This window comes from Vigna unguiculata, chromosome 3 (genome assembly GCF_037176805.1).
Source record: "Vigna unguiculata cultivar grain cowpea cultivar isolate G323 ecotype 2 chromosome 3, ASM3717680v1, whole genome shotgun sequence".
Taxonomy (NCBI): Eukaryota; Viridiplantae; Streptophyta; class Magnoliopsida; order Fabales; family Fabaceae; genus Vigna; species Vigna unguiculata.
Window position 1 is genome coordinate 47,038,583 of NC_140794.1, and position 22,961 is coordinate 47,061,543.

At 30.6% G+C, this 22,961-nt stretch overlaps 1 protein-coding gene across 2 annotated transcripts; it reads right to left on the reverse strand.

Annotated features, from left to right (window-relative positions):
- Window positions 1–9,188: 9,188 nt before the first annotated feature.
- LOC114178780 (zinc finger CCCH domain-containing protein 6-like) lies at window positions 9,189–16,429 on the reverse strand. Of its 2 annotated transcripts, XM_028064871.2 has the most exons (5): window positions 15,970–16,429; window positions 12,304–12,457; window positions 11,150–11,359; window positions 10,880–11,004; window positions 9,189–10,793 (listed from the first exon to the last, which is right to left on the reverse strand). In XM_028064871.2, the coding sequence occupies exons 3-5, from the start codon at window positions 11,279–11,281 to the stop codon at window positions 9,491–9,493; spliced, it is 1,560 nt and encodes a 519-aa protein (XP_027920672.2). In that variant the 5' UTR covers window positions 11,282–11,359; window positions 12,304–12,457; window positions 15,970–16,429; the 3' UTR covers window positions 9,189–9,490. The 2 variants fall into 2 exon arrangements, with proteins under 2 accessions (XP_027920672.2, XP_027920670.2); XM_028064869.2 differs by lacking the exon at window positions 12,304–12,457 and having other exon boundaries at window positions 15,970–16,428.
- Window positions 16,430–22,961: the final 6,532 nt, after the last annotated feature.

Sequence of the window (22,961 nt, forward strand, 5' to 3'; positions counted from 1 at the left end):
AAAATCTCAATTAGATCCTCAACTTCTCAATTATCTCAATTGGGTCCTATTTTTTGAAAGTTTGTTCCAATTTGGTCCTTTCCGCTAGGGCATCATTGACGATGTTAACTATGTGCCATGTGTCAGCTCATGGTTTTTTTTTAAATCTTTTTTTAATTTTTTTTTACTTTTTTTTTCTTAAAAAAACAGCTGACATGTCAAAATAGGGTTTTCCCACGTAACTTATATAAAACTATTTTAAAATTTTACGTTTGACACGTGGTACACAGTTAACGTCGTCAATGATGCCCTGACGAAAATGACCAAATTGAAACAAATTTTCAAAAAATAGGACCCAATTTAGATCATTTAGAAGTTGAGGACCCAATTGAGATTTTGAAACGAAAACATGGACCTTCCGTGTGATTAAACCAAAAAAACAAAGAGTGTAAATTATTTAATCTAGTCACAAACAAAGTTCTTGTGAGTCGTGAAGTTGTAATAGTTAAGAGCTCAGCAAGACAACATGAGGTCTCTGACAAGGAAGAAGAAGAATTGTAGGCCAAAACTCGAAGTTTACAAGACATATATAAAACAACTAACGAGGTACATGTTGTATGCCTTTTGGCAGATTCTGAAGATGTTAATTTTGAAAAAGCCATGGTGAATGAGAAATAGAAGAAGGTAATGGATGAGGAGATTGTTGCTATAGAATGTAACAACACGTGGGAGCTATTTAAGTTACCACAAGGAGTTTGACCCGTTGGAGTAAAGTGGATTTTTAAGAAAAAAATGAACGCACAAGGTGAAATAGAGCGATATAAAGCTCGGTTGGTGGCAAAAGACTATATACAGAGGGAAGGAATTGACTATGCCGAGTTATTTGCACTTGTTACTAAAATGGAGACTATTCGTCTACATATTTCTGTAGCAGCTCAGAACAAATGACTCATTTTCCAAATAGACGTAAAGTCATCTTTCCTAAATGGTGTGTTAAAAGAAGAGGTCTACATTGAGAAACCACTCAGCTACATAAGGAGAGGTGAAGAAAAGAAGGTATTGAGGTTGAAGAAGGCTCTTTATGGCCTAAAACAAGCTCCAAGGGTGTGGAACAACCGAATCCACACTTATTTTGTGGAAAATAAATATGAATAGTGTCTGATTGAACACACACTGTTTATAAAGAAGCATGGAGGTTGGATATTATAGCTCTTTTTGTTGATGACCTTGGTTAATGATGCAGAATTAATCAAGTTAAAAAAACCATGGAGAAAGAGTTTGAAATGACAGACTTGGGACACGTGAAATATGTTCTCGGGTCAGAAGTCAAACAACTTAAGATAGGCATATTTATGTCTCAAGAAAGGTATGTCGAAGACATTCTGTGTAAGTTCAAGATAGCGAGTTGCAGCCCAGTTTCATCTCCAGTGGAACCGGGTACAAAACTTTCAAAGTTTGATAAAGAGATCAAGTAGATGCCAACAAATACAAAAAGCTTGGTTAGAAGTCTTCTTTATCTGATAAGTACAAGGTCGGATCTGATGCTAAGTGTTGGAGTGGTGAGCCAAGATATGGAGAAACTGAACTACTCTCATTGGAAGGCATTAAAACGAATATTGAGGTATATCCGAAGAACTGTATCGCTCGGTTTACTCTATACTAGCTCGGAAGAATATAAATTGGTGGGGTACTCAGATAGTGATTGGTGTGGAGATGTAGATGATAAAAAAAACACATATGGGTATGTATATTTCATGGGCAACACGACATTCACTTGGCTTTCAAAGAAGCATCCCATAGTAACCTTGTCAACATGTGAAGCCGAATATGCTGCAGCATCATAGTGTGTATGTCTTTGTAGTGTGGCTTAGAAATCTTCTTAGCAATATGGAGATGAAACATGAAGAAGGGACCGTAATACAAGGGGATTATAAGTCAGCCATTGAGTTAGCAAAGAACCCGGTCAACCATGATAGGAGCAAGCACATTGATGTGCATTTTCATTTCATTCGAGAACAAGTGAAAGAAGGCAATGTGGAGCTAGTGCACATGGGAAGCCAAGATCAAGTTGCAAACATGTTTACAAAGCCACTGTCTATTGTGTTATTTAATAACTGCAAGAATTTGATTGGGATGAAGGATAAGAGAAGCATTTAAGTTTACGGGAGAGTTTTGTAAGGTAAACTTAAATAGAATAAATTTTATGTTATAGTCGTTGTTGGTAGTTAGTATACTAGTGTTGTATAGCTGTTAGGTAGTTAATGCAATAGTCATTGGGTAGTTAATGTACTAGCCGTCTATAGTCGTTATGAGTACAATGGACAAAAATTGTAAGCATATAAATTATATTATTCATGGCATGAATAAGACACAACAACGAAAAGTGAATAAGTTTTTTCATCCAAGAGTTTTTTTCTTCTAACACATACATAGCACGTGCGGTGTCATCTTCTTCGTGGGTTTCATTTTGGTTCAAAAAGTCCCGTGAGTTCGCTGCATAGCAGATCACAGTTACTGGAACCCGCCTTCCTTCTCCTTGGTGTTGCCTTGGTTCACTCTTTGAAGATGCGACAACAGCCACACACAGAGCGTGTGGGTCTTGTTTTGAAAGGAAATCAGAAACCCTAATTGGAGGTTTTTCTCTTCATCATGTCTTATGATAAATATGAATTGTATCTTGTTCGGTTTAATGGTACAAATTATTTTGTTTGGGAATTTCAATTTAAACTATTTGTCAAAGGCAAAGAATTATGAGGTCATATTGATGGCAAACTTCCAACACCTACCAGTGCAGCAGATTTGGAAAATTGGGAAACCAAAGATGTCCAAATCATGACCTAGATACTTAGCTTTCTTGAGTCTCATTTAATTATTAATATGCGACCTTATAAGTCTGTTAAAGGACATGTAGAATTATTTGAAAAAGATTTATTATCAAGACAATGCGGCTCGGAAATTTCAATTGGAGTCTGAGATGTCAAATTTCATACAAAGGAATATCAAAGATACCAAAAAAATAATTATTATCTTTTTCCTTATATTTAATGAGTTTTTCACATAAATATCTACTTATACCATTGTAACCATATAAAGAAAAAAAAAATTATATGCTTTTGAAAACAATGTACTAGTACACGCATAGAGTTGCTTATCATTCAACAATTAAAATAATAAAACATGTTCTTGTACCAAGTCTTACTTTTGTACTTCAATCATGACTAAAAAAACCTATAATTCAACTCATCAAATTTTTACTACATATAATTAAAATATATATTTTTTTACGCATCACATAACATTTATTAAAAAACTAACAAAGTATCATAATTATCTTATGCAACCTTCAATTTTATTACATAACTAATCTGTAAATTTACATATTAAGTATTTTATACATAATTTATAAGTTAACTTGAAAATTGATTATTTTATGCAAAAGTAACTTAATCATATCAAAATATAAATATTTCATCACATAAAAATTTATTAAAAAAAATAATGGACACTACACTAAATCCATGAATATATATATATATATATATATATATATATATATATATTCATCCACATTTTTATTTCATATATAATATTATAAAAATTAGTAAATTTGAGTTATATAGTAAGTTGTAATAAAAAAATATAGATTTATATTTTCTTAAAATTTATAATTAAAATTATAAAATATGAGATGAAAATTACTTTCGCACTAAATATTAAACTCAATTTCATAATGAAAGGATTTATTTATATATTCAATATTTAATGTATTTAATCTTTTTGTTTTATTTTAATAAAAAAAATATGTTCTTTGTTGGTTTCTTGGGTAAGTTTTGTGTTTTGTTGACTCTGTTTAGGAAGCATTAGCTTCTCCCTTAAGGGCACGCTTCACCTTTAATTACCTTGATGATGTGGTCTAGAGTTTTTTTAACATTTTTCCCAGTTACATGATTTTAACTATTTTGTTATTTAAATGTGTTATTCTTCAACCCATTTTTTTTTTTCAACTATTTTCAATCATACTCACAATGTTCATAACTTGTGTGCACTTACATATAATGTTCAATTACTAAACACAATAATAAGCATTAAGGGTGCAAAGGTTTCAACAAAAATATAGGTGAAAAATGGGTGAAACTAATTTTTTTTACTTCCAAACGTTTTATTTTTGTATTATTGTGCGTTTTATATTTATAAAATAATATGAAAAAAAGGTAAAAAATAAAATTGATATTTTTTTTTAAAATTCATCCTTCTGTGTCACAGTTATTTTCAAAAATTATAATTTCTGTTATTTTTGTATTCACTTTCTTTACGCATCGAAGAAATATAATTTTTATTATATTTCTTTTTTGTGGTTTTTTCTCGCTTTTTACTAAATGATTATATAATTCTAACCTAAAATTGTTTTCGAACAAAATTGTTCATTAAACCTATGCCTTAATGAAATACGAAAAAAATAAATAAATAAAAGGAAGTTAAGGACTTCAAAATTGGAGACACAATTGCTCACCTTCATCGATGCAAAAAAAAAAACTTCATGAAACATTTTAAACAAATAACTTTACATCTACTTACATATATACGTCTAATCTTACAATGAATAAAAAAGATCAAATACATTAGATCAATTCAATTTAGATACTCATCTCACTCAATTCTATTTGAATTTTTTTACCATATCAGATATCAAAATTTGAAGTACAAGTCCACCTAAAAATTAGATTTGATAAAAAAATAAATTTAAATTTCATAAATTTAATAAAAGGCTCAAAGACATATTTTAACTAGATTATAGGAAACAACTTAAATATAGTTATCTGAAAATTTAAAAAAATAATACAAAACTGTGAGCTACATTTAAAATGCATGTCCAACTCATATTTACAAAAATAATAAATGAATAAATATGAAGTCATATTATGTAAATATATGATAGCCACATTTATGTCATATATTGATAAATTTATGTTCTCCTATTAGAAGAGCAATCCGCGATCTTTCACAAACAGTGAGTATAATGCAACATATGATGGAAGAAACTGAAATTGTCAAAATACTTGCCTTTACCTTGACATTTGTCAATTGAGAATTTTCTAGGGAGAATGCTAAAAGAAAAATAATCACAGTACAGGAATAAGATAGAAAAAGTAACCAGCAAACCATATGGATATACAAATGTATCTGTGCTCCCATGAAAACGAACACAAAAGGGAAAACATTCAAAGAAGAAAAGAATACCACAAAGTAGTGGGGACTAATTCAGATACACTTGTGTAGAAAATTCAGGATACTATTTCTCACAGGATCAGGTCCAGAGAGTAGTTTGGTAGAAAAATAATTTGTCTCAATAAAGAGGTGTGCTAGGAAAGAGTAAATATCAGCAATTCTCAGATAGTTATCATTTGAGGTACTGAGCATTATTAACACTGATGCACAAGATTGAAACCTTTAACGAATGAGATATGCCACTAAGGAGGTTCTTTATAATTCAATAAACACAGCCATAGCATTATTTTTCATTTCCTTGCTCTGTAGTTTATTTCCTTCTAGTAGTTTATCACATTTGGCCATTTCATGGCTATTTATCACATTTTCTTCATAACAATCTCCCGAGTTCTCTTCTCCCTCTTTCACTATATGCTAACTGATGGCTACTAATCTGCTTATAGGCAACTATTCAGTAACAATTTACTAAACTCTCTTCGTTGAGGTCTTCTCTTATAAGTTAAATCAAACTTTGATAGAAATTTCAGTAAGATTAAAGGAATTTAGACTTTCATCCCTTGCATAAAGTAGAAAGTAAATCACCACTGATTACTGTTCTCCGTCAAAAATACAAGAAAATAAGACCATTGATTAGTGCATTATATGTGCAGACATTTGGTTGAAGGCCCTCTTCAGACATTTCAAGAAGAGGCTCATTTGCTGCATCTACCTCACCATGTTTACACAGGCTATCAAGCATTGCTGGAAGAAACGAGAAGAGTTTGACTCCTAATGGTTTGTTAAAATTCAAATGCAGAAAATGGGTATCATCTTATCACATGTGGTTAACATTGGTGTTTTCTATCAAAGTTTCTAAACAAAAATAAAAACCCTAAATCATAATTTTTTTGTTTTATTAAACTTACACTGAAGCAGTGAACAACATGAAAAATAAAAATACCTTGAATCTTCAACATAAGTTGGGTCTAAGTGACTGTCATGAAATGAGAGGGTTTGGAATGAGAATGGGTTAGAGGGGAATGAAAATGAGAGAAGGTTTGAGAATTAGTGGGTTCAGTAAGGGAACGTCGTTTGGACTAAGGGGACATGGCCCCAATTTTATTTTACTTTTTACATTTATATAATTTAATATATGATTTTAAATAATTTGTTTCAAATTTAATATTTTATATATTTTATATATTTAATATTTTAATAAATTTTTACACATTTATATTTGTATATAAGAAAAAAAATAAAAATGATTATTTTATTAATATTATTTCTTAAATGATTATTTGTTTATTTTAATCATTTTTTATTTTTTAAAATTGAACCATTATAAATGAAAATTAATTATACTAAAATTAAAAATTATTTATATCTAATTTTATAATTATAATAATAATAATTGTAATTTTATTATTTTTTATTATCATACATAAAGCAAATACAATGTTTTGACTAATTTATATAAAAACTTTAGGATTACTTTGTTGGTTCTTATATCCATTCAAAAATATTAAGTTGGTCATCTAGTTTTTTTCTTTATTTTAATTTAGTCTGGATTTTAAAAAATTATATAATTTTGTCTTTTTTCGTTAAATTTATTGAATCAAATCAAGAATTTTCATCAAAATTAAAGTTGTGAATGGTTTGTTTTGTTGGTTAATTGACATAATCGTAGTATCAATATTGATGAAAAATTCATGTTCTGCTTCAAGAAATTTAATCAAAAAGATAAACTTGTATTAATTTTTATAAAATTGAGACTAAATTAAAACTAAAAAATACTAGATGACCAACATGATATTTTTAGACCAAAAAATGGATCAAGAATAATTCAACTAAAATTTTAACACTCCTAATATATTGCCAGAAGATGGGTCAATGGGTGGGTTTGAGTTATTTTAAAAAGAAAAGAAAGAGGGTTGAGTTCATAAAAGAAAAAAACAAAAATGGAACTTGAAACAAGGGCAAAGGGAGAAAATAGCGCGAAAATTATCATTATTTATTGCGGGTAAGATGTATACGCGGAATGAAAAAAAAAAAAGCGCGAGAATCGTTAGCATTTATTTTGAGTAAGATGTATATGAACGTCGAATTACCTATGTATTAGACTCCCAACGATCATGACTTTCTTGTAGTGATTATTTAAGTCAACAATGCACCTATTCCAACCAAAATACCTATTAAAACTTTAAACCAGAATTAAAACTAATATAAATTAAAAATATATTGCATTACTCACAGATAATAAGAATACACTAAACTAATAATTAAACTAAAAATTAGTCTGAGAAGGCATTATAAATACAAATTAAGAAAAACTAAAAAAATAATCCTTTAATCTAAATATAATCTAAAAATACAAAATTAAATACAAAAAACTTATGATTTATCTTAAGTTTTACTCTCTAAATCATCCAAAAGTTTTAGGATTTAAGTTCTTTATCACTGTCCAACTCACTTATTTGTAGTGGAGCTTTGCACCAAAAAATTTAGTTATCTAACCTTAACTAAAATGAAACAAGAACAATTTATTCAAATTAAGGAATATTTCTAGAAAGTACGCTATATTCTTAAAATATTTATTAAATTCTTTGAATTGTTATTCTTTCATTTCGTTTTCAAAATGACAAATTGATTAGAATTAATTTTTTATCACAGAATCTGTACGTATTTGGACGCTGAACCAAATACACATTTAAATATATTTAACATTCTAATTCAGTTCTGATGTTAATATTTTACGAAATATTTATTTCTAGGCAATTGTACATCACCATTTATGCGGTTATCAATTTTTTCTAATTAATTTCATAAATGATTAATTAATTCTCAGTTATGTCTATAAAGTTATAGATCTTTCTAAAATGAATCACGATAATTCTAACCAACTGTATTTTCTGTGATTGAGGAAATATCTATAGATCTTTCTTTAATTTAAGTTTTTTTAAATTTCCAGTATACCTTTAAATTTGTTTTAAACCTTCGGAAATATAATTTTAAAAATGTATTCTTTTAGATATCTTTTTAAGTTAATGAAATATCTATATCTAATCTTTCCATGAAAAAATCGTGAGTAAATAAAGTGAAATTTTATTAATTGGATGTGCTTGCAAAAGATATTTAATAAAACAATTTTTTTTTATCTACAATTGATTAGTAATAACATTAACTTTTTTTTTAGACGAAGAATTCTAATCCATAACCCTTTTACTTTTATGACCCGGTCAACTTATTGCAACAGACAAGTAGATTTAATATATAGAAAACGATATTTTGACAAACACAACTTTAATAAAATTTGACAAACTATTTTTTTTTATAAAAGAAATATTGCCTCATTACTTTATTTTTATTAAAAAATAAAAAAAAAATTAATCTATTTAATTTTATTTATAAAAAATTATCAAATTTGTCAAAAAGAAATTCTCAACAAATAATTTTCCTTAATCCCTAATATGTGTGCTGTGTTTGACTTTTTCTACTTGACATCTTATAATCCTAGAGAATTCATTTTGATTTATGTAATTATGATTTAAAACCTATCAAAAGTTTCTTGTAAAGATCCTAGTATAAAACATCAGATGTCTGCAAGAAGCATTTCCATGCAAAGTCATCCGAGCCAACAATTTTGTATTATGCATTATTTGCATAGATAAGACAGGTTAGGTAATTATTATTTATTATTTGTATGCAAACAGTTAAAGTAATTAGAAATTAGAAATGAGCCTAAAACCGACATATTTAAACCACGGATTAGTTTAGCCCAAACTTAATATGGTCATTGAATCAAAAGCATTAGCATTGATCATATTACTCATGCATAAGCTTGATTATTCGGTTATTATATTATTTGATTTATTTATAGTTAAAATCTTGGTATTATTTTATTGTATTTCATGATTTCTTATTATGGAGTGAAATAATTATTTCTGGCTTGGCGCCATCCGCCAAAGAACTCCACGGATGGCCACCACTTGACTGAGACTGAACAATTCTCTCCAACCTGCAAAAACGAAAATACCATTTTGACCAAAACACTAATTTCGTCAATAAAACCCCATCAAAGAACCATAAAACCCTCCACCCTAATTGTATGAAAGTTCTGCAGGCCCAAAATTTAAGTAAAATGGCCACCAAAACACTCCCAGAAAACTTGGTAAGCTAATCAAACCAATGTCCCACTTTTTACTCTCTTCCCCTCTCTGTATGTGCATGTTCTTTACGGTGAAACAAAAGAAGCCTTTTAATTTTTACCGTTAAAATATGCCGCTTAAGATTTTGTTCTTCCCTAAAACTATGGTCCCAATTTCAATCTTTTTGCACTCTGTGCCCCTAGGATGTTACCAGCTCCCCACTGAGCTGAAACATCATGCTGATAGGGGCAATTGGAACCATTTCGGCACCCTTTTGAGCTTTTAAAATATATGCATGGTTTCTGGATTTTGTGTTTCACTTCTCCTTGTTTAAAGTTATGTACCGGTTTCAAATCTTGGAGATTACTATGACGAATACCTATGTGTGAGTCCTGCATATCTTGCTTATCTGCCCCATGTTGCCTGATGAGGTTTTTATAGTAGTTGGCATCCTTTACAGCAAATGCTGATGAACCTGTGCTTAGTTTATAAGGCAATGTACTAGCAGGGGATTGCACCGGATTAACAACAGCATGCAGATTCCTGGTAAGAGATGGCACTGGACCAGTGCTTAATTCACCGGCCATTGCAGCGGCTCGCTTTGGCCCAGATGCCAGAGCTGTATCTTGCTGAGGCTGAGTATTTAATGTAGGGGAAATACCACTTGACACATGGTGAATTTGTTTGCTAACAGACCTGGGTATATGAGATGCATGTGTAGTTGTGAGCAATGAAACTGAGGGTATTCCTGGCTTACCAGATAAAGGCCTAGACAATGGAACTGGTGCAGTAACTGGATTATCATGAGCCGGAGAGAACGGTGAGACTGATGGAGCTGCAGGCACTGGCAGAGTGGCTGGCTTGTCAGGTGTAGGACTCAATACTGAAACTGATGGATATGCAGTTTTCAGACCAAAAGGCAATGAACCCACTCCACTTGTAGGTGTAGCCCCAGAAGCTTTCACATCAGTAGACGTAGACAACATAACTGGAGTGGCGGCAGGCTTAACACCAGGAGTGGAATCCCCAGTACTTGTGTAAGCACTTGTGGTGGTTGCTGCAGAATGTTCATTAATCAACTTGTCGAGCATTTTTGGATCATTAAATATTTTAACCAGTAAATCCATATCAATCGGGGATCCCTGCTCAGAGCTCCTCATAATGGTTGCAACAACCGAAGCTGCCAAATCAGCTTCCATACCGAAAGATACCCCACCCAAGGGGATCCCTGTACAGGGATCCGAGGAATCAGTATAAAAGGCGTTTGAGGGTGAACGAATAGAAGTTTCAGCAGATATATATTGCAGAGAGTTATTCGGCTGCACATTGGGGAAAGGGTTCCCAGCTACTGCCTCTTCAGGAAAAATATCCACAGATTCTTCATCTTCAATTGGAATGATAGGGATGAGGGGAGTAAAGTCATCATCATAGTCTTCCTCTTCTACGTCCAAAGAGACAGAAGGGCTAAACACCCATTCGCAACTCACAATATTAGTGACAGGAAAAAAAAGGTATCACAAGACTTTCTACACTAAGGTGAGACATTTTACCTCGGAGGAATGGCTGAAAGACGGGGATAAACAGCTTCAAGCACCCTATTTTCTCTCGCTTTCTGATTTTCTTTCTCCCTACTTTCTTCACCCGCTACAACTCGCCAATCAGGATTGACAACAAACTGTAAAAAGAAATATACAGAAACTGATATAGTAGTAGAAGAATGATAACAAACCGGTTGGAGATAATGGTTAAGAAAACAACAAATATTCAACAAGGTTAGTCACATGCGAAAGGAGATTCTAAATAACATGTGACATAATTACCGGCAGAGGACATTCCCATTTTATCTGGGAAATGCAGGAGAAATCAACCCTTGTTTGTTTTAGGAAATGACTGCTTTCAAACCCAGGGGGTAAATCGTTAGGATCATTAATAGTGGAATTTGAATTTAGCATAGATGTCTTTACTTGAAGATGATCTTGCGAATGTTGGCCTACTTTTGAGGGGGAATCGTCCGACAAAAACAATTTCACCTGTTAGGTCACAAGTATTAGTGTTACAAAAGAGAAGGTGGTATTCATCATACCTAGGTTGACATGAAGTAGTATCACTACATAATTAAAGAAACAGTGTATAAATACGCAATCACAAGAATACTGATATGTTAGAGCCTACATCGAGAAATCATACGATAAGAAATTCACCAATAACAACATCCTACAGTTTAAAGAGAATACATTATTAGAACTACAGTCCCATCCAAAGCACAAAAAACAAAGAATAATATCAGCTGTTGCAACCATTAGGTAAGCAGTTAGTTCCTAAGAGATCAAAATGAAAAGAGACTCTAATCAATCAACTGTTACCGTTTCCTGAAAAGTTTCGCTTTTAGATCATTAATCAAAACCATAAGCCAAATTCCAGTAATATTTATCTCACTTCTATCTGATAATTGATTAAAATACTGTGATGAGAACAATATTTCAAGGCTAGGACACATTAAGATAATCATATTATTTTAGCGGAAAAGCATTCAATAAAACCAGTAATAAAACAGAAATATCCAATCTAATCCTATTCAATGCAAAAGGCAAAAACTAGAAGCAAATAATAAAATAACCAAAGTCTTTCAACTCCAATGTTGAAATCAACCAAATCTAAACCAAACCAAATTCTGTCAATTCCAATATTGAAATAAACCAAATATAAACCAAACCAAATCAAACTTACTCCTCATCTTCACAATTGTGCATGATTAACAACTACGAAGTAATAACAAAAGCCTTATTCTACTAAGTGAGATTGGTTACATGAATCACATTATATCTTCGGATAATTAGACTATAGTAGGATTTCCAACCAAAGACAAAATGCCATTTTACAGCTGCAAGTGAATCACACTCCTACACTTTGTTTATGAAAAAAATGGAAAGCAAAGGAAAATAGAAATGAAAAGGATTATTTACATGGGACCCACCAAAAATGATTTCCATTAAACCAAACTTGTTGCACTCTTACATAAATTTTCATCTGTCGTCCCCAAATCACCCAATTCCTCAACCTTGGAACATTGAAAAAACTCCACCATCAACACCTAATCAGCCACAAATACAGCCACTACCCCCCACCAGCTGCTCACAAAACCACACCACTTTTAGTCAAAGGACCACTATCAAAAAATTTGCCGTTCAAATATATGAAGCAAATGACACTAACCAATGTTTTAAAACACAGATCGATTATCAATGGGTTACTAATTGAATCAGAGGGTTAATAGTTGAACTACATGAACCAATAACAAAATAAATGCATTGGTCAAGTGGTAACTGGTAAAATTCATGTTGTTCAGAGAGGGAACCTGGCTTTGATCCCTTTTAACAAACCTTAAAGTTTGACTTTACCATTCAACATCATGTCAGCATTAAAAATATGTGACCAACCTGAATCACAGGCCACCCCCATTGTTTCTCTGTTTAAACTGTAAAATTACCAATTTACATCGGTTCATTCACATGTTAAACCTAATAAGTGGCTTGGACCAATAATACTACCTATTCTCACTCCATCTATTTGAAACAATCAGAACTGGGTGTTACAACACTAAGTGTTGTGTTTGGTTTTCAGTCTGGGAACTCAAACCCAAGTTTACTTTGCATTGAAAGACTGATGCTTGGCAAATTTTTGTTCTATTTCATTGAGCTCCAAATGTGGGTCGCTTTCAAAACAAAATCATTAAGTTTTTCAGTTGAATGAGATTTTTCAATTTCATTCAACCAAACTTAATTCTTCTAACTGATATTTTTCAATTTCATTCAACCAAACTTAATTCTTCTAACTGAAATCCAAACACATCCTAACACTAGCTTCAACATTTTGACAAAGCTAACATAAGGATAGAACAAAGAAACTACACAAAAAAAAAAAGGTTAAACATACATTGCGTAAAAAAAAAAAAAATCAAGATTAGTATACTTACCTTCCTATGAGGTATCCTACCAAATCTTTCAAACCATAAGGACACCACTAAAACACTTTGGTATATAGTTTGGACACTATTCTTATCATTGTTGCTCAATTTTGTTGGGACAAATCATACACAAGACGGGTGTAATGTTCGTGATAAGGCTTCTGAAATTAGCATTAGTTGGACATTGTTTTGGTTTGTGACCATGACAAAATTGCATCTGTTTCTATTTCTAGTAATACAACATCAAATTCGTGGTTCAATATTCGGCCAAATTACAATAAATTAAGTGAAAACAGAAATAAAATAAAAGGTTTTCTCAAACTAAATAGACTCTAGGTTCTACAAAAAATGCTATACTTTCTGATTAAGTTAATCGTTTAAGAAAAAGTGGGTCAAGGAAGGGTGGAGAACATTTTCTACTAGACCTTCCTCCTCTCCTGTTTTGCTAGCAATAAAGAGGGCTGAAACACCAAAGCACATCATATGCCACTTTGTTCTCCATGAACTGCTGGACATGGGTAGTGCCAACAGTATGGTCGCAGGGGCAACAACAGAGATCGACAGAGGAAATGACAACTCGCTGATGCTGTGCAACATATGAGTATCAGAGCATGATGACAATGAGAACGATGATGTGGTCTAGGCTGTACAAATGTAGCCATTATGTTTATGTATTTGAATCAGGGGCAAAGACAACATGCACACATCTACCACTGTTTCAAATTCGTGCATAGTTGAAAGCAGCAAATAGTGCCACTATATTAACAGCATTGAATGGTGCAGCAGCCAGCCGAAGCAACACACAAGCTTTTGCACATTTGCTGTGTGCTCTTACATTATTGCACCTCTATTTAACACCATTTCTCAGCTCTGTTTCAGAGCACTTCTCAAGGCTAGTTGTTCTGTTTCATTGTGCTTATTAATGTTATTGAGGTATTGTTATCAGTTATTATTTGACTGTTGAACTATGTCCTTAAGCTATGGCTTTTAAAGTACTGATGAATTTGTCTTAAATCTTGAGTGCTTTTCAGGTTTAAGGATTAGACATTATATAAATTAATATAACTTTTTTGTATCTTTAGAGTAACAATTTTGGGGAAATCAACTGCTTCCAATTGCATTCAAAGATTAACATTTGTCATGAATAAATTGCAACAAACTTCAATGAAATCTTAAGATATGGCTACCAGTACAAAAAATATTAGTTGTATACATCCATGCAAATTTTGAATTAACAAAGTTCAAGGAATTGTTTACTTTGAGAAAATATTTTACTTCTTGTACCACAATACAAATGTATATCACATTAGTTTTACTTTGTTTCTATTGTCAAATATTTCTATAATAAAACAATATACAAGTCTTCTCCTTGTGTTAAACAACGTATAGGCCACAATAAACAAGACGGTCATTTTCTAACTATTTACACAAACAAAATATGAAAGTGAAAAATCTTTTGTCAAACCAAACAAGTTCTTATTTACCAACGAAAGAGAAGTACTAGACCCAAGGTTATCAAATAAAGGACAAAGGAAACTTCATAGATTTTAATATTTAAAAACATTTCGAAGTTTAGGGTTATGTCACCCACTTCTGCAAGTTTCATTAACTGCAACACATAAACTCTTTATAGTGCCATCATCATCTTCACCAACAGTTTCGGAGGACTGACTTATTCAACTTTCAAAGTTTTCTTTTGAAACAATACTTTCTTATATTCACAAGTATCAGTAATTAAGATTTATAGCTTACTTTAGATTGAAAGGTTTAGCCGAAATTTTGTTAATCATTTTCAATTTTCTGTAATGTAGCACTATTAATGGACTTATACACTTGTAATAATGATTTTTTTTAAACGTATTATTTAAATTATAATTTTTTCCAGTTAGGTTATCGAAGAGTGTTCTTCCTTATTCTTTACTTAATTTCTTCTCATGATAATTTCCAAATTTTCTGTAGTGACGCACCATTAAAGTACGCACACATTTAACTTTAAACATGTTAATATCTAGATTGAAAATTTTACCATTTAGGTTTTCTCTCAGTATTTTTTTTTTTGTTTTTTTCGTATTTTCTGTAAACAAGCATTATTAAGCATTCATCATCCATTCAAATTAATGAGATTTTTAAAGATTTTAAACTTTTCCAGGGAAGATCTCAAAGAGTAATCTTCCTTATTGCATTTCTTCTTATTATTTTCAATTTTAAATCAACAACTGTTTGCGTATAAACGCATTTTTTAACCAAAATTTTGAACAAATTACCTAGATTGTAATTTATTCCATGAAACTTTCTTTTTCATTATCTTCCTCTTCTTGGTATCATTATTATATATTTATCTATTATTGTTAAGATCAATATTTTCCTTATTGTTATTAAGATTATGATTATAATTATAATTATTATTTTAATAATTTAATAATAAGTAATATTCATTATTATTATTATTGACTGCAGTGACCCCTGTTTCTTGGATAACAGCCTGTGCATAAAATGTCAGGAATCATCGCAGAAAACAAAAGCGAACCACAAAACTCAAACCAAATAGGGCTTATGCACGACATCGCACACAGCTACAGCAAAAGTGAAGGATTTGAATAAACTGACAACAAATCACTAACAAAAGATTTGGCTAAAACAGAAAATCTTGGATAAAAGATCGTCAAATGTATATACCTGACACAGGTTCCCTCCAGTGGCCCACGAAACCCGGTTAGATTTCCTTGCGCGCTTCATATTAAATCCAGAATCAAAGTTAAAACACACTCAGGTGCATAAGAGATGGGTTAATATGAGAAAAGAAAAATCAAAATCATTAACGAAGGACCGCGTCGCCTCTCTATAACGAATCACTCGGAGCGGAGAGAGAAGAGAGAAGAGAGAGGGGGAGAGATTTGAAAAAGGAAAACCCTAAAAGGAAAGAGTGGCCTTTCGGGGATGGTGGTTATCCTTATATAGAGTTTGACGGTGAGGGTGAGGGTGAACGGGGCGTGAGATTAGGAAAATCTAGGGAGAGGGAGATGGTGGCTTGTGTTGGTAGTGACAGCGCATAGATGCAACACTGACGAAAGGATACCTTCGAGTAGTGTGTGTGGTTGCGTGGGTTGGGTTGGGCCCAATTCGTTTCCACTTCGATTTCAAACAAAACCGCGGTGCCAACCGGATGCGACCAATGCGCTTTTTAGCTCTGCTTTTTTAGTTTTTTTTAATATAAATATATAAATAAATGTATAAATTAAACATTTGCTTTTGAAACCGACGTATGTGATTAGAGTAGATAATCTTAGATAAAGAAGATGAATTACTTTACGTCTCTCCTGGAACCCTAACAATCTCTCTTGGTTTATATAATAATAAATAATAATATAATATATAGCTTTGTATACTTTTCTTGTTCACATAGTTTTTATTTCTTTATTTATAATAATATAGCTTTATTTTGTACTTTTGATATAATATATATGTTTACCTCACGATTAAGGTTAAGCCTGAAGGCAATAGGATACTACTTTTTTTAGGATAAATTTTCTCGAAAGAGTTAACAAGTTATAATCGTGTTTCTTTAAATAAAAATAGTATATAATTTGTTTGTGCGTGATTTTTTCTTAACAGATACTCGTTAAGAAGTTTTTAAAAACTTAAATAATAATGTGATTTTTTTTTTTTGAATTTTTCAATATGGTCCTAGTTTTTTTTTCATTAGGTTTAATTTTCGTTAATTTCATTTAATTCAGTCATTTTTTATAGGTTTAAATTGTTAACAGTACCATATACAATTTGGTCATTATTATGAAGTTGCATTCCACCTCTTTTATATGTTCATTACACACTCATCTTCATGCATCATCATCTTTCTTACCTCCATCATCATTGTCTTCCTCACCTCTATTGTTAAATCTTTCATCATCTCCTCCCTTAGAATCCTATTCACCTCCATTATCTTCTTCCTTTCCACCTCCACGCAGACTTTCTCTTCTTTTTTTTCCTCAATCACCCATTTTTTTCTTAATCACACATTCGCTTCCATCCTTTCTACCCAACCATTCATCTTCTCCTCCATTTCTTCTCCGCTACCGATCAGTGCACTATAGACACTTTAGTGAGGAAAGTGAGTGATTTAGAGATTAAATAGAGAAGTGTGGACACACTTAGAACCCTAAATCAGGTGCAAACTTTGAGAGAAACACACATTCCATTAACATTAGGGGCACACCTTCCACCTCCTCTTCCAACCACTTCCAATCAAGGACACACCTTCCATTTTCCAATCATTATGATTGAATAGAATGTTGTGATTATGGATTTAAAAAAGCAAAATTTGGTGTTAATGTTGCTTTCTCCTAAGCAGAATTTGCACATTCCCTGTGCTTTAGGGCATTTCTCCATTTTCCCCAACTTTTCTCCTTCGCCTTAAATGTACAATCCCAAACCTGTTAAAACTAGGGAGTAACACAAAAAATAAAATTTGTGTTAAAAGTCTCACATCATCTAGAGATAAGGCAATTTTATAGTTTATAATGGGTGTAAACTTTACCTCACAAGACGATTTGGTATGATTAAGTTAAGCTTAAAGTTCACTTATTAATATGGTATTACAGCTTATCCTTGCAAAATTGTTGTTTGTTGGGCTTATTGTTCCACCCGCTATCGGGCCACTATTGGACCATCCTTTAATGTTTACTCTCGTGCACGATATGTATATACCTCAACGTGAGGGGGTATTGGAAGTTCTATATCGACTAGAGATAAGACAATTTCATAGAATATAAGTGGGTGTAAACCTCATCTTATAAGTTGATTTCTTAGATTAAGTTAGGCTTAAAGTTTATTTCTTAACAATTTGTGTATGGAAATTGTGGAGGTGGATGGGGTTTCGATGATGGAAGTAATAAGGGAGGTGAGGAAGGTGATGATGATGGACATGAAAAAGATGATGATGCATGAAAGTGAGCTTATGATAAAGAAATGAAAAAGTTTGAATGCCACGTCATACTAATGGACCACATTGTACAATGTACTATTAAATATTTAGACGATGTTAGTAAAAATGACTATATTAAATAAAATTAATGAAAATTGGGATCTAATTGAACAAAAAAAAAACAAAGATAACATTAAAATAACTCAACAAAAATAGCGACCAAATTAATTCTTTTTAAAACAAGATCTGTGTATAAGTATATAACAAATAACTAAATTAAAGACAATTGACTGAAGTTATATTTTGAAAATAATGCATATGAAGCATTTCAATTTAAGGAAGAAAAAATTGTTAATATATATGCTTTAGTTGCAAATTTGAAAGTAAGTTTTATTTTTGTGTAAGACGTAGGAGTTGAATGGACATGTGAGAGGATAGATAATCTGCAAGGAAAAAATGAGTTTGGAAGAGGTGATGTATTCTATATTCTTTAACATTAATAACAGGCCACACTATTAAGTAATGAAAGTCAATAATATTTTTCATTTAACATGTTTTACTCCTACACATGAAAGTCTTTAAGTCAAAAGTGTTATTAAGGATTATTAAAGGACTAAACGACTATTAGACCTTGTCTATTGTCTAATATTTGCTTTTCGATGTTAAATAAATATATTTGAAGTTGTAATGATAATATAGTAAAATATAAAGGTAAATTAATGTTAATATATAGTTTATTCTGTAATTAATCATTCAATTTCTCTAAAATTAATTAAGGAAGCAAATCATTTTATACAATTATATTATGTTTAATTTGTGATATTTACATATATCGACATTATTTCTTTAAAAAGTTTCCTTTAGCAAAAATGTTTTTGAACATTGGAGAAAATAACATTAAATCATTATAAAGCAAGCTTTATTTGATATCAAGATATAAGATAAAGATCAAAGTTTTAATAAGAGCTTTGAGTATCAACATCCATTTTATATGGAAACAAACTAAAAATATTAATTTGTTTGATGTATATTTGATTATAATATATTGCATATGTCTATGTATATTTTTAAGTTATTTCTATAATAAAAATGAAGAAAGCAGTACTCAAAAAATTGCATTAAAGACTTTACTAGAAGATTCTTTCTTAGGCGTCAAATATGAAGATATTGTTACACAATTTTGCAAAATCAAATGATTTGATTTTAAATTCCTCAATTGTCATGTTTTTCAATGATATAAAAAAAAGGTTCACATAAAAGATGTAGAAGAAAAAATATACATTAAAAACAAACATATACAAAAGAAGAAACAAAATTACGTGCTTACGATGTCTTATAGCAATCGTCTAATGTGTCGAGACCAATCATCTAATATGTTATAACAATGGGAGTGTAAAAGACCTTGTAATATTCTTCACTTTAAGAAGCATTTACCTTGTGGGCTTAAATTGTGCTCTCTACAAGAGTGTTTCCATTATCTATTTTCTTAAGAGTTCTCAATATCAAAGGGGATTGAGAAATGATATCTTGAAGATGTTTCCGTACTCATATAACTTGGAGAGGTTTGTGTACTCATGTAACCTAGAGGGGTTTGCATACTCGTTATAACATGGAGAGGTTGTGATCAATTTTTTTTATTAGTGGAACTTGTTAAAATTGTAATGACTATTATCTTTCAACCAAGGGGTTATTTTTATTTAAATATATTGACAAAATTTGTATGAGATGCTTTAACAATATCCAAATCAATTACAAAGAAGATAAAATATGAAATTTTAAAGCAAGAAAGAGAGTAAGACACAAACTTTATATTGGTTCAATTCAAAAGAATCCACATCCAGTTTCTTTCGAGCAACCCTAGCTAGAAAGTTTCACTAAGATCAATAAGGTTCAAAATTATAAGTGCACCTAAATAATCATAAAAAACCAATATCTAAACAAATTCTTAAAGAAATCTTTAAGAACCGCAATTTTTGGTGATGTTGCACACAATCACAAAACATACACCCTAACAAGCAAATTACAATACACAATGAGTGGAAATACAAAGAGAAGATGAAAAATAATATCACCTAATGTGACCAATTATAATTTTTTATTCATAATAGTGACTGATTTAGTAACCAATAATTTTTTATTTTATAAATTGATATCTAAATTGGTCACTATAGTAACTAACAACTTTTGGTCATTAAAATTTGTTGTGAATGAGATATTTTCTTGTAGTGATAGGCTCCACTATAGGTTGCTCCGTGGGCTTCATAGCCTATTCCAGCAAAGGAATCATTAAATTCCAAGTTAGAGAACTTTTAGTCCGATCATGTGAACCAACCACCTTTGTTTGATAATGTTGTTGTACTTTTATGGCAATTGTTTTCTACCTACCAAAATTAATGTTGGCATCTTATTGTATCCGTCTACAATTAGATGAATCATAATTAATCATTTTACAATTTGAACAAAATAAAAGACAATTTTTCTATCAAAATTTGATCAGACAAATCACATAACAAATCAATACAACTAAGACACAAGTAAAGTAATCTCGACACTTATTCATAGAATAATCATTTAAAGATAGGAGTGTGTCAATTTCATGAGCTATTGATAAATTCACTTTCAACTGCCAAAACTCCAAAGGATGACCATGAATATAAGCCCAACATGGAGTTTTTGTGAGTTTCATAAATGTAGGGACAAAGTCTTTTGTCTAAGCAAAAACACAAAGAATATCAAAGGATAAATTCCACGTGCCAACAACTAAAGCTCTTTTTCATATCCTTCAGCAAAGAAAAAAGAAATTCATAGAACCCTTTGCCAAAATACCTTCCATTATATCTTTACGCCACATTAAGCTTCTTACAAATATCTAAATTGTGATGGATTATCCTCTTTTGTCAATAAACTATGTCCATGCAAATGATTCTTGCAATCCTCTAGACCAACAAGATAAACCTCCTAAACAATCCGCATAGAGACCATATCTCCCTTAATGTAAGGAAAAGGTAGTTGAGAAAAAAAAATTGCACGCATTATTTAATAATCTAAGCAAATGTACGTTTTTGTTCTCACACATTTAAAGATGATTTGTAGACAAATGATTGTCCCTATTCATACAAACAATCCAAAGAGATATAAAACTATGGAAAACTATACCCCTTAGCCAACCACGAATAATCAAGAACCTTTAAATAGTAGCATTGCATGCACATATAACACTCAACCATCAACCATCACTAAGTCACCAAAAATCAAGATCCTACGTGTTGCAACAAGAAATTTGCACAACCTGTGTATATCAAGAACGTTATTGTTTCACACACGTTATTTTGAACTTTAACTAACTAACTAAGCCCACTCTTTCATGTTTTTACAAACCTTGTAAAAGTCTATTTCAAAAATAATTTGATCACTCTAATCAATAACCAACAACAAACTAATACATACAATAAACTATATGATTTTAAAGAACAGGTTTAGAATTATAAAAGATAAATAGTGGTGACATTCAACTTATTTTCATAATCTAATACTTTCGTACCATTAATTAGACAAAGAAAACTTTAATAAATATTTACAAGTTAACTAAACAACTCTCAATATTAAAAAAGTGTTTTCGAACTTAAAAAAAATAAACATTGAATTTATTTAGTTTGAATGTGATAACTAAGTTACATATGTTATGATTTAAGAGATTATAATTTGCTTTAATCCATGTAATCCATCGAAACAAATTCACGTGCAAAACTAAAACATTTTAACCTTTTAAAACACTTTCAATATGTTAAAAACACTCAAGCTAATACTTTAAATTATTTTTATCTACTGAGTGTTGTTTTAATCTATTATATTAACTAACTAGTTAAATTGTACTTTTAATTGACTAAATTTGTAACCATTGCAAACACAATAGAACCATTAAAAATAATTTTAATCTATTCAAACATACCTATTCACTCTCAAGATTTTAAAACACTTATATTAGGCCTCAATTTAAGATAAACACTAAAATCAATCTTTAACATTTGAAATTGAAAATGAAGCCAAATAAAAATACAGTCACACAATTACTAGTGAAAAAGTGAAAACACAGGTGCGACGAGTTGTTGTGTCTGTTCGTATCTTTTAAGATGAATAATATTTAATTTTGAAATATATAAAATAGTTGTTAAATAAAAGTAAAAAAGATTTTTAAAATAACGGTTAAAGGTAAATTATTTATACAAAAATATGTAAAATTAGAAAAATAAAATATTTACAAAATAACTAAAAAGAAATTTTTAAAATAATGATTAAAGATAAACTATTTATAAAATAATGATTAAGGGTAAAATTAAAACAACAAAATATAGACACAAGAAGAAAATTCTCTTTATATATTATTAGGGTAAATACAAGCGTTATTACACCTGTGTGTACGCATTTTCTGAATATGCATGATATTATATTAGTAATTAATGATATTGTAATGCTATTAAGTTAATAAACAAAATAAAATTATATTTATAAAAAATAAAGTGAAATATATGGAGAAAATATCAAAAAATAACTATTGATGAATATAAGAGAAAAGAAGAAAGAGATAAATAAATAGTTTTATAAAAACTTGGAAAAATAACCGCTAATTTTAAAAATTTAACAAATAATTACATTGTAAAGGATAAAATTGAAATTATGAAAAATGAACACAAAAGAGGGAATCCTTTTATATATAATTATAGATTATATAAAATAATTAATTTTAAAA